This window comes from Puntigrus tetrazona, chromosome 12 (assembly GCF_018831695.1).
Source record: "Puntigrus tetrazona isolate hp1 chromosome 12, ASM1883169v1, whole genome shotgun sequence".
NCBI classification, from domain to species: Eukaryota; Metazoa; Chordata; class Actinopteri; order Cypriniformes; family Cyprinidae; genus Puntigrus; species Puntigrus tetrazona.
In genome coordinates this window covers 2,554,830-2,567,981 of record NC_056710.1, presented here as the reverse complement: position 1 = coordinate 2,567,981, position 13,152 = coordinate 2,554,830, and the positions used below count along the sequence as shown (strand labels likewise).

The following is a 13,152-nucleotide window of genomic DNA, read 5'->3' as shown; positions in this document are numbered from 1 at the left end:
CCATCCATCCACTAAGACCATTAATTTAACACATCCATGATTTTGTGATGTCAGAAGAACTGAATTAAATGAATTGGATCTAATATTTAATTTACACTAGATCCAACCCAATTAGCAATAAATGCTCTCAGAGCTCAGTGTTCTGGCAATGTTCTCTCGAAATCATGAAACATTGAAACTATGTTCGTTAACTGGTTCTCAAAACATCAGCACAAAAACATTTATTGTTTTTGGATGGTTTTTCTGATTTGTCTATCATATTTCAAACAATACTACTTAAAAGTTTCAAACGAGAACAATATGTAATTTCCATATTTGCACATTTAAAAAATAGCATTAGCGTTCACATTACCAAGACAAGATAATTTAACATTTAAAAAACTGGCCATTTTAAGCATTCAGGCAACATTCAGAAATAACTGGATATTTAGGTGATTACATAGATGCACTTTTATGCTTCATTGTATGAATATTTAAGGTCAATTTTTGATATTAGTCACGGTAAACTTCTGTAAACTCTGTAAAATACACATGGTCTTCATTATAAGTCGACTGTCTGACATCCTAGTGTGTGTTTGTGTGTGTGCACCTAGTATTTACCACATTATAGGGACCAAATGTCCCCACAAGGATAGGAATACTAGTACATTTTGAACTTGGGAACATTTTTAGGTCACCATGACGAAACAAACTTATAAAACATACAGTATTTAATTTTTTAAAATCTAAAAATGTCAGTAGTTTCCTGTTGAAGCAAATTGGAAGACAGATATCTATTACATCCTATTCTATTCTATTCTATTCTATTCTAAAATAATTTCTAGAAACATTTTATCATAGTCACACTTTAGTCTGGGAACCAGCTCTGACATTAACTAACTATTTACTATGATTTTCTAAATTGTTTGAAGTATCGTCATCCAGAATAAGGCACTAATATGTGCTTTATTACTCTCTCGCTCTTTCTCGCTCTCTGTTCCTGGCTGGTGGAACGATCTTCCCGCATACATATCCGGAATGCTGGATCTCTGTCAATCTTTAAGAAACTGCTGAAAACTCACATCTTTCAGCAATACCTGACCTCATCATATGATTCTCACTCTCACTGTCTCTGTCTCTCTTCTTATCCCCTTGTTTATTCCTTCCCTTCTGGCATGTACTAATTTGAACACTCCCTGTGACTGGGTGTTATAAGCACTTACACTGTCTGTTTGTCTCTCTAAAAAAATGAATCGCTGTTGTACTCTCAATTGTAAGTCGCTTTGGATAAAAGCGTCTGCAAAATGACTAAATGTAAATGTAAATGTATTAGTACTAATAAACAAACAATATGCTATAAATAATAATATACATGCTAATAATCAATTATTTAATAGTAGGAACTAGTCTGTAAACTAATGTGTTATCTACTTTCTATAAAAATGTATATAAATTTACAATTATTGCTTTTGACACTGTTAGTTTTGTATTATGTATGTATTAATGATAATAACTCTACACAGGTATAAAAATGCTGCTTCTTATCAAGAAATGTAAAAGGCTTTTATTTTGTTATAGTGGTAGACTAAGCTGCTCAAATTACAATTTACAATTACCGTTTTATGAAGGGTAAATCATGCCTCGTCTAATTAAATATTCAGTTTTAGTTAATTGCAAAACAGCAAATTTCTGCTGCAGTTCAGGTCTCACCAAGTGCTCTCCAGACACTTTGCGGATGCCCACCATCCTGACAGCATCTGGAGGCACGGGCTGGTTGTTGAGCGCAGGGTCCATGAACGCGCAGGGGCTAGGAGGCGGAGTCTCGTAGCTTTTGGAAGCTACGGAGTCATGCGTTTCAAGTAAAGACTGTAGAGAATAAAGCAATTCAGAAATCGAAACGAAACAGTTGAAGGTATCCTGTTATGTTTTGCTTGACTGTTTCCGCTTGTACCTGAAAGTGCGGCTCTTTGAGGATGCAGGCGAGCTCATCTGCTGCCTGACTGTGAGGTGTGAGGGAGGTGAGGTCTCTCAGGATGTCCTGCACTAACTCCACATTATTGTCCCTCACCGCCTCTAGCTTCGGCTCTTCATAGTGCTCACGAGACTGCGCGCACAAATCACAAAAAATAAATAAAAAAACAAAAAATTATTCTGAACATGAATAGAAAGCCTTTTAGGTATCTTTGACATCGGTTAACAAATGCTTCTTATTACAAATATGTGTAAAAGTCTGTAATAATCTGTCAACAAAAATGTTGTAAATTATGCGAATGTGATAATAACACTGTTTGACACATTCAACATTGCTTTCCAAAATACAATTAAAACTCAAAACATGCTCAGAGATGGAGTTCACTACGTCTTTGTGAACCAAAACACTCTTAAAAAGCTGAAAATACTAGACGATGAACTGCTTGCATGGCACTAATAGGAACACACTATAGATAGACTGTTTTTCTTTTTTATTAAAACACACATTTGACATCAGTTTAACTACTTTAAGTGATCAAATAACTTACATTACACACAACATTATTAACATAGAGATCCACAATATATAATTACATATTTATGTGGAGTGCAATAAATCTGTCTGATAAGCTTCACAATTGACCCTGAGGAAAAAACAACCTCCATCACAAATCCAAGCAACTTTTCTTGGCTATTAATATTTTATTAAAAAAACACACCAAATCCCAGCTTGTGGCCAAACAGCGCGGTAAAGGTGTTGGGAGAAATGCCTGTAGATTTTCTAGACCATTAATATTTCAGTTTTTTATCCATCATCAGCTGAAACTATTTTACTTGAATCAAGGATGGGGCCTTTACACGGACTATGATGACTTGACTAGCAAGTTTTATTTTATTTATTACATAATGCACATTTTGATCACTATGTTTTGTGTTTTATTACGTAATCAATCACTTTTTTTTGATGAAGAAGTTTATTCTTCCATAGGGTCCATAGGTTTCAATTTTGATAAACAGATCAAATATAGCTTTCACAAAGAGGGTCCTGTTGACAGGCATAATTAAAGAAGCCTCATGTAGACACGGACATCAATTTAAGAAAGCAGATTACTCACCACTGGACTCTCCATGATTCCTTTGAGGAAGATGAGGTCTAGGTCATTGGCTGTGGTGGAGCTGGTGCTGTCACTCAAGGTGTCTAGAAGACTTTGCATTGCTAAGAGTGAAAAGACAAAAGGGTTCAGAGAAGACATTTCTCTATCCTTTAATAAAGGAAGTCTAGATCACAAATGGTGAAAGCAGTTTAGGTTTCATTGGTTTAATAGACAGTCTATGCTGACTTGACCTCCATTGGTGTCTAAGGTTCAGCCTTAATTTATGCATTCAAATGACTTTTGGAGATGAGAAATTGTGGCAACTGAAAAATGCATGAATAAAACATGGTGCTGAGATAATCATCTTTATTGTTTCAGAAGCACTCCACCATACGCTGTTCGAATGACAAAAACGTTAATGGGAAATAAATGTATTGTTTTTAACTTTTGCCCACTGATCAAAGGCAAAGTTTTTCCTCTTCAACACAAAAAAAGAAAATTATCTTTAAAAAAAAAAAGGCCTCATTAAAGCCCTTTTAACATGATGTTCCAGAGCAGATCAGACAGACTATATGATATGTATAGTCTTCCATGAATCATTTTGCTAAAATAATGTTTTTGGATTGCTTGAATGGTCTTCATTATTTAGCAGTTGAAGTCCTTGTTTGTACGTATTTAAGACTGCTAGCAAAAAGATAAAATAAATATTTATTTTCTTACTTGACAAACAATCGAATATACATGAGAAAAGATCAGAGCAGTGGAGAAGCATCAAAACTCAGAGTTTCATGAAAGGAAGTTTCTAGAAAGATTCATGAGTCCCCCGTGGCTCCTGTGTAATTCTCTTAAATTCCCCCTACAGCAATCTGCATCTCTCACGCAGAACACGCTCGTGTTTCCTTTGTGTTCTCAAATCTGTTTTCCTTTGTTCAGTTTTCAGACATGCTGTAGTCTACTTCAAACTAAAGAGAGTCAAACATAAAATGATTTGTGACAGAGCAATTAATGTTTTGTGGGATTGGTCAGTGCTGGAGGATATAACAGATTAAGATGTACTTTCGAATTTTTTAAAGAAGAAAGAAATTAAGGGTCAAGTATTGGATGAAAGGTTGAGCCTAATTCAGTTTCTTGTAATAAAAAATGTCTAAATAAAAGATCAAAGATATATATATATATATATATATATATATATATATATATATATATATATATATATATATATATATATATATATATATATATATATATATATATATATATATATATATATACTTTGGGGTAATAGGCATTATGTCACACAAAAAAAACTCAAAGAAACATCAAAGACCAATTCAAAAGATGTTTTTGAGCCTTATATTGTTTTTAAAAGAAAAGCTAAAAACTGTGTTAAACAATTAATATGTAATAATTATAAAATAAATATGGATCCATCAGACTGTACTGTAATGTATTTTTTTTTAAACTGTTATTCCCAAATCCAGTCCTGAGCTAATTTTGGATGTTTTTAATATGTCTAGATGAGTTTACCCAACTCAACTCATCAGTACAGTGGTGAAAGACTGAATTGGGAATGTAAAAATCAGAGTATTAAAATGTATGCATAGGTATCTATTCATAAAAGCAGCATTAGAAAACACAAATATAATTATTCATTTTATGCATCTTTTATGGGTTTTATCCATGAGACTCACAGCAAAAAGCATTGAACTAAAATCTTCAAGATCAAGGTCAACCACTATCCCAAGACTGTTGCTAAGCTGTGACAGTGAATGTGAGCTAAACTCTGTGTGTGTGTGTGTGTGTGTGTGTACTGGTTTTTGTTGTGTACAGGGACAAAAATGAGTTTAATGACATGGTAGAGGAACTACAGTTTGAAGGTGGTTTATGAGTACGCTGCCTGTGTCCCTGTAAATCCCTTCTGGGATGGAAAACAAAACAAAGGTTGGCCAATTAAAGGATGGGATCTGCCATATTTTGTTTTACAGTTTCAAGTTATGCTAGACAGCATAAGTGTGCACCTGATGTGAATTGGCATTAAAATTATATTACAGGTCCTTATTATACCTAAAATCTAAATCTTAGAGAGCATCACTCAACAAAGGGGGCTGGGGTGCTGCTCATATTTAGGGCTCACTGTTATATAAATTCCATTTAATAAAAATTATTATTGCAACATGCATTGAAATCTGTTAATTCAATTCAAATCTGTTAATTCAAACTTCTCTATAGAATATCCCAAAGTATATTGTTTCCATAATTAGTATTCTTTTAAAAGTCTTTTAAGAGTTTAAGAGTTTCCTTTTATCAACCGGTGCCACGTAAAGTGCTTTTACACTTTTTTTTGTCTGTTGTTAACATTAAAACTAAAAAAACTCAAGTTTTGCCCATGAGCTAAGAAATGGTAAGCAGGTTTCAAGCGACTACATGGAGATGAATGGAACCACTAAAGAATAGCTCTCTCCAGGTACTATAGACATCCTTGCTATAATTAATACAGCATGAAGCTTTGTAATGTATATCTCTATGGAAACACATCCAACTGGTCTATCACCGAGCAGCAGGGTCAAGCTCATTACTAACTCCGGGTTGACATCCTGTAGAGACCGAGTGACATTTAAGCTGAAAGGACGCACCAAAATACACACAGACATGTTTTTGAGTCTGACCCCCTGAGACCTTTAAACTAGGATGGATTAGAATTCGGAAACATCTCTTGCATTGACGGTATTTGTGACTTACTTTGCGACATTCTCTGATGTTCAACAAGCATCTGTCACCGTTTCACACCGAAGCAGCTCACTGCTGGTCACATTCCAGTCACAGATTTCTGTAGTGCTTATCTTGATGTAAGAGCTGCATTACTGTTTATTTTCCCAGCTCAGGACTACCGCTGAGTGTTTGGCTTCTGACTCACTTCCATTCCTCCACTCCTTTCGAAACAGAGAACGCCTGTAGTATTTCGTTTTCACTTAAGTAAAACAGTCATTTCCTGGAACTGTTTTAACGTCTTACACTTACGCTGAATTAGGCTCTGCTTGAAGCCTGGTTTACAAAACAAGTTAAGATGCAATTTGCGCTATACTGTTACATTAAAATCTATTTCTTCATCCATTGAACTGAATCATTGCATGACTTTAGATTTTACTTTACCACGTTTTTCGCTTCATTTTTTTTTCACTGTGAGGAAGTTTACCCTGCTGTCGCGCTCATTTTCTCACCTGGAGCTGTGACTGATTATTTCCCCTAAAAATATTCAGCCAGTAACAGTCAACTCATGTCTGCTAAATGAACACAAAAAAAGAATTTCACTCATTCTTTTTCATTTATTTTTGCTAATATCATACATACTGTATAGTATTTCTTACCTAAAATAAAAAAAATAAATTTAACATTAAACTGAATATCTTAAAATGTTCAGCATATCAAAAAAGTGTATTAAAGCTGAAGTCACTTAAACCTGGACCTCATTTCTCCAAGTGATCTATTAATTGCAATCTGTTCATTCCCTGGAGCCCAAATTATTACTCACATTTTTTCCTGTTCTCATTTACTTGCATAAAGATGCCTCAACTCAATTTCTAATTACATATTTCGAAACCCCTCATGGGTTTTAATGGACCGACTTTAAATCTTTCGGACTTTAATCTTGATCGTTTCTTAGCTTTAACGGTTTTCGTCTTATCACATCTTAGTTTGTGCATTTGGTACTGTAAACACACTCATAACAGTGCCTACCTTTAAAAATGTATTGCCAAATAAAAGAAAAACCCTGATGCAATATCTATCTATCGAGCTAGCTACCTATCCAGCTATCTAACACGCAAAATTAGTCTTTCGTAATGTTTTTGCATATTTCTGCAAAAAAAATGTCAAAATCATTCCACAAATTTGTTCGTACCAGAAAATGTACATGCATGCAAATGTATTACATGCGTCACCTTAAAGTCACAATGCTTTTAGGAAACAAAGGAGATTTGTACATTTGTTTCTACGATCTGCTTATGACGCTTTTGGGAAACCCTATCAGACTATACTCTCATATTCTCAGGAAATGAAGCATATAATCAACATGCTAAGTTGCTTTTCCCCTATAAACCTCATAGTGACCCAGATCGTTCTAAAGCAAAAAGATTTCAATGTTGGCGAATGCAAAAATCTGAATTTTAACTGTACCATATTGCAGTTTTACACAACAAAGGTGGCATAGAAACACTTCTGAAGTAGCATTTAGTTAAGTATCTTATCATAAGATTTTTTTACACACAGTTAATGCTGCTCTGTGCCTGCATTCGGTGAAAATGCTTAATTATCCAAAAAGCCAGAGTAAATCATGCCTGTTTTGACTCTAGCGTCAAAGTACACAGTTATCACTGCAGTGTAAATGCATTTATGTCACCTCTGAACAGCAGTCTGTGTAAAGACATAAAGCCACTTCAGAAGCACTTCTGTGCCACCTTCGCAATGTAAATTTGGCAATAGACTACTGAATGGTGCTCAGAGTCGGCATAAATGCATTCACAAAGCAAATATACTAATATACTAATACTCTGATGCTTTGCAGATCTGAAGGTTTAAGCTGGCCGTGTTAACACGACTTACCACTTAATAAATCACACAAGCTTTCTGCAATTGTGAAATCATATATCACCACTAGAACAACAGATCAAATCACATTCGCTCCGATACCACTCTAGCAGTGAATGACAATCTTTGAGTTCCTCAGACACAATCTGTTATTACACCCATAATTCTCTCTACTTATTTATCAACAGCTTGTATAAACAGAGGACACATCACACATACAATATTAAAAGCTAGTCTCTCACAAATGTGTCATTCTTGCTCATGGTTTGGACTGGAGATGTCAACCATGCTATTACTGCTATTTACGCAGCTGGCTTACAGGTGTGTAAAGGTGTGACTGAAAGTGATCATGCATTATTCAACAAGCAAACTGAATATTCATAAGGCCGGAGACAGAAAGTTGAGAGGACGGTCCAATAGCACTGCCTTATATTCATGGAAACTGCATTTTCGTGCAATGGAATGTATTTCACTTGACTGTAGTTTTAACCTCAAAGAAAGGGAGCCAAGAGAGAGAGGAAATCTGAAAATAAAGGAAGTTGTCAGACTCATTCTCTCCAGGCGACTGACAAACACAGGATGTGCTCTCCTGCACAAAGCTAATTGGACACTGGTTTGTCACCTCTCTTTCAGTGCACCCCTCCTCGTCTCTACGCTCCACATGCACATACATATTATTTGCTAGAGGGATGTAAAAAAATGTTGGTGACAATTTTTATGAAGCCTGTATATATAAAAAATATATATAAAAATCACACAATATCTAGGGCTGCACGATTACCTTTATTGCTTATCTATAGTAGTAAATGTCAATTATACATCGAATTGTTTATTATTTAAATTGAAAAAATCTAAATGGTATTATAATGTTATACTTTAAAACATTATATATTTGTTGCATCCGTAATTGTAAATGCAATTAGAAAACCTCATTAATTGTGCAGTCCTATAATATACCTTTCAATGTTTATAATAAAATTTTACATTTTCTATTTTTGAACTGACACCAGAAACAGTGCTCCCTGACTATGTTCTCAACTACAATGAAAATACGATGCTTCTAAATACTCGTATCTATTATTCATCCATCATTACAGCACCGTGTATTGTTCTAACTGCAAAACCATGTAAAAACTGAAGTGCCTCTTGCTTGTGTCAAATCACAGCATGCTTCTAAAGATCTGCGCTGATCTTCTGCTCTCTGTGTCTTACCTCCTGGACCCTCTAGAGAGCTGATCGATCCAATCTCCTCCAGGGACATTCTGTTATAGATACTCCCAGCCATAGTTCAATCTCTCTGAAGCCTCTTTTCCAGCCTCTAATTCAAATGTGTTCCTTCCCCTCTTTTCTGTTCCATCACTTTTTTCCCCTCCTTGACGTCAGCTTTGGTTTCCAGAAAGCTTCCCCACCTCTCATTCTTCCTGTCCCTTCCTAGATCTTTCATTTACTGATTGTTCCCTCCCTGTCTTGAGACACCTCAGGCTTTCTTGTTCTTCCCATTTTTGTCTTTCCTTCTTCATGTAAGTTTAAAGGCAGTTTGAGGCAGCATAAACGGCATGGCTTTCCGTCTCTCAATATCCTTCTATCCGACTCCAACAACGGATTCCAGACACACAGGTTGCCAGAGAATATCAGCCTCCTCCCTATCACTCCCTTTCAGCTGCTGAAGACTGTGACAGACTCACCAAGAAAGCTCAACATAACTGTAAAACCAAACGCAGAGACCTAATAAGAGGAGACAATGCAAAAGAGAGAGAGACCGAACAGAGAAAAAAAGGAGGAGGAAGAGAAAATGGCTCATGCGAACAAAAAGTGAACTGAAAATTCTCCTTAGGAAAAGAAGAATCACTTGAGAGCTTTCTATAAAATCTAATCTCCTTAAATGGGTCTCCTATGAAATTACATTGAAAGTAAAGACTTATTTAAGACTCTTGGATCTCTGTTGTTTTATTCCAGAGAAAATGTTTCAGATAAGCTCTCAACAATGGCTCAAACCCTGCCAAGATACGTCTGCAATGAGAGATGAATATGAAATCTTGAGGTACCTCCAAGGCGATCTGAATGATGCACATTTATTTTGTTGTTAGCTACAGTAAAAGTAATATATTCTTTTCTAACAGTTAAATAGTGGAATGTTTGCTGTTGTGGTGAGTGGTGACCTTTTAATATGAGCTAAAGCATGTAAAAATACCAACGCAAGGCAAAAATAAACAACTGACAACCAACAAATAACTGCAAATATTGTCAGTTTTAGATTATTCATTTTAAATAAAATAACTGATTTAAATAATAATACAGTAACTAATGTTCATTTATACAAATTAATTTGCATTGGTCAATACTGACAAATACATATTGTTGTAAACTTAAAGTGACAGCAAAAACAGCCACAATGAATAAACCAAGAGGTGGAAAAATGTGATCGTGTATTGTATTCATGCTGCAATGCATGCTGGGAACCCAAGCGCCAGTATGGTACTGTGTGCATCACGCTATTACAGTTAATCTGTAAATAAACATGAGATGTCTCTAATACAGACACAGATAAACACTGAGATTCAGTGCAATGCTGCTACATCAATTATTGCCTGTTTCTGTTCAACGTAAAGTCACAGTGAACGATTTATTTATATTTAATTGCAATATCACGTAGAAATAAAACTGTAATGAAAATTATCATGCACGTACTACTACTATATTCTAACAAAATAAACTAAATTTACTCCAATGCATGCAAACGTTGTACAGTGTACTTTGTAAATACACACTAAAAAAATAAATAAAACAAAACAAACTGCCATATAATGTTGGCAGCCTGTGTTTACTTTTGGCTAACTGGACCTCATTATCACAAGTGTCAAGTGAGGTGAAATGAGGCTTGCATCCTTTAGACAGATCCAGGTGTCTTCATATAGCGCTAAATTAGTGATCGGGTCAAGAACGCATCGGATGGAAGCCAGCATGTCTTAAGGCTGATGATGTACTAAAGGCTTGAAGGTCAATGCTCACAGGCTAAGTGGAAAGTTGATTGGGCTCTTTCCAGTGGTCAGAAAGAAATCCTTGCTAGTGTCATTGACCAACGACAGGCACCAAAAACTGCAGGTAGTGACATTCCCTATAATAAAGAGACTTGGCAGTCTTGTCTTTACCCACTTTAGAACCTAGATCAGCTCAAGACATTCTGTCCAAGCACCACTTCATTCAGTAATTGAGTAATGGAGCTGGCCTTCTGGATCAGCATGTTTAGGTGCTTACAATCTGCTGAAATGGTATTGCTCTCTCAGCAGACCACGATGCAGAGAGGCATGCAGGATACTACAGACTGGCAACGCTACAGGTTTAAAACCTGAGCAGCATCTTAAAGTACTAGAACAGTTATTAGTCTAATCTGTTCTGAATCATTGCAAGCCACGACAATTTCTAATCCTGCAAAGAAAAGATCCATGAGCAACGAACATGCCCTTATGCCTCAGTTGCTCAAGAGAGCTGTAATTATTATGTCACTTTGGATAGAAAGCATTTAATGGGCACTGGGGTCAATGGCATGCCAATTTCTTAGAAATGTGCTCTTTGTATTCATCTTGGCTTCATATGGTTTCTAAATCCTTTATGCCATTTTCAAAAAGTTTAAATATAATGACTCTAATGTCGTTATGTTGTAATTATTAAGTAATTAACATATTTTCCTTACAACTTGATGTGTCCCATCCATTATTTTACATGCATTTTCTGAAATGAAATTTTACAATCTAACCTTGTTTTGTTATAAAAAGGTCTGCTATTATATTATATTTTAAGAGATTAACTGAACTTGACACACAGTTATGACGGTGTGCTGTTTTATGTTTTTCTGCCTGATCATGAAAGTTCATCTTCAGTTTGTAAAATGAAAATTAGCTTGTTTTACCCACCTTCCAAGCATCCTAGGTGTAAGTGACTTTCTTTTTTCAAACAAAATCTAATCAAAGTTCTAGAAAAGCTGTCCAGGCCCCTCCAAGCCTTTCCATGTGACTAAGTGGGTGTTTGTTGAATACAGTTCGAAAGACGTGAAATAAAGTGTGTGCATCTGTAATAAAACATCTGTCACACAGCTCCAGGGGGTGAATAAAGGTCTCCTTTAGTGAATCCATGCATTTCTGTAAGATGAATATCCATATTTCAAATGTAATAAACACTTTTTTTTCCACTTCCGCTGACTGTGTTAAGAAACGGAGAAGCCGGAGAAACACAACTTAAACCAGAATATCTCTGCTTCTGGTTTTGAAGCTTTAATCTTTGCAACTTTAGGGATTTTATCCGTGCGCTAACAGCTTGTAATACTCCAAAGAGAAAGCAAAACTTAAATTTGCATTATTTGACTGCTTTAATATGTTTCAGATTGGATTCGTCTGAAAGAGGAAAGTCACATACACCTAGGATGCTTCGAAGGTGAGTAAAGCATGTTTAATTTTTGAGTGAACTAACCCTTTAAGTCTTTTTTCATATGCCTTATTAGGACAAGTTGTATCACAATGACATTTATTATTTTATGCCTATAAAATATTCATATTTAAATGAATTTTTACTCAAAAAGGTCAAAAAGCTCATCAAATAAATGTATTCTGCCTTAGGAACTGCACCTCCCTGCCTCAATTCACTCCGAATGAATGCTTCCTCTTGCCAGCTACAGTTATTGAATGTAATGTCTTGTTGTTCCTTCACAACGTGGGCATGAAGTCCCTTTCCAAAACCTTCACCCTCTCTGCTCCTCTCTAGACAAATGAGCTGCCAACCTGCACCCAAACTGCTGAAACCAACACACACACACACACACACTTTTTCCAAAAGCACTTAACCGCCTCACACGCTTAAACAAACTGACTTTTCTGTGCATTTCTCCTTGTTCCCTAATTGAGCCTCTTTTAGCCTAAACGCACTTTCAACAGGATTATGTTAATATTGCCAAACATCAGGTTTAAAGTCCTCATTTCATTTATTTTACAAAACCTCCTGAGTAGTCATCGGAGAAGAGATAGTACAAACGTCCCGAGGTAGATAGTACGGCTGAGGCCCCAGAGGGAGTAACTCAACATTTGGGTCACTAACCTGTGAATAAGAGTAACATGGTCCAGGTTGCACCATTTATTATTCACACAAACGGGAAGTTCACCTAATTTCTCTTGGTCTCTTGCTCTCTTTTCTCTCTGTGTGCACAATCCATTCAGTGTGGTCACAGAGCTGAAAGTATCGGCTCTGAGCCAAGATTCTGTGCAGTGTAAGAGATTACAATGTGTGTATTCTCATGACTGCAGGTCAGCACCGAGAGCTCATTCATTTAATACCAGAAACTTGCACAAAAGATGATAATGTCTGTGAAAAGGCATACAGTTCAAGGTGATCCTGATTTACAAGACGCTTTAAGTATACACTCATTCTTTAGTAACATTTTACAGTATGGTTTGAATTTGTTAACGTTGGTCAACACATTAGGTATCAGAGGCTAAAAATGTTATCATTTTTGCAGCATTTATTAATCTATGTTAAT

General features: G+C 35.8%; 1 protein-coding gene across 3 annotated transcripts in view; it reads right to left on the bottom strand.

Moving 5' to 3' along the window:
- The window catches only part of mpp2b (membrane palmitoylated protein 2b), a 31,145-nt gene that overhangs the window by 8,921 nt on the left and 9,072 nt on the right, over positions 1-13,152 (bottom strand). Inside the window, exons 1-4 of one of the 3 annotated variants that reach the window (XM_043254175.1) lie at positions 8,841-9,271; positions 3,066-3,166; positions 1,931-2,083; positions 1,690-1,845 (exon numbers count right to left, since the gene is read on the bottom strand). In XM_043254175.1, the coding sequence (XP_043110110.1) occupies positions 1,690-1,845; positions 1,931-2,083; positions 3,066-3,166; positions 8,841-8,913 (483 nt within the window). In that variant the 5' untranslated portion in view covers positions 8,914-9,271. Of the gene's footprint in view, positions 1-1,689; positions 1,846-1,930; positions 2,084-3,065; positions 3,167-8,840; positions 9,272-13,152 lie in introns of those variants that run through there. The other 2 variants (XM_043254176.1, XM_043254177.1) reach the window with 2 other exon arrangements.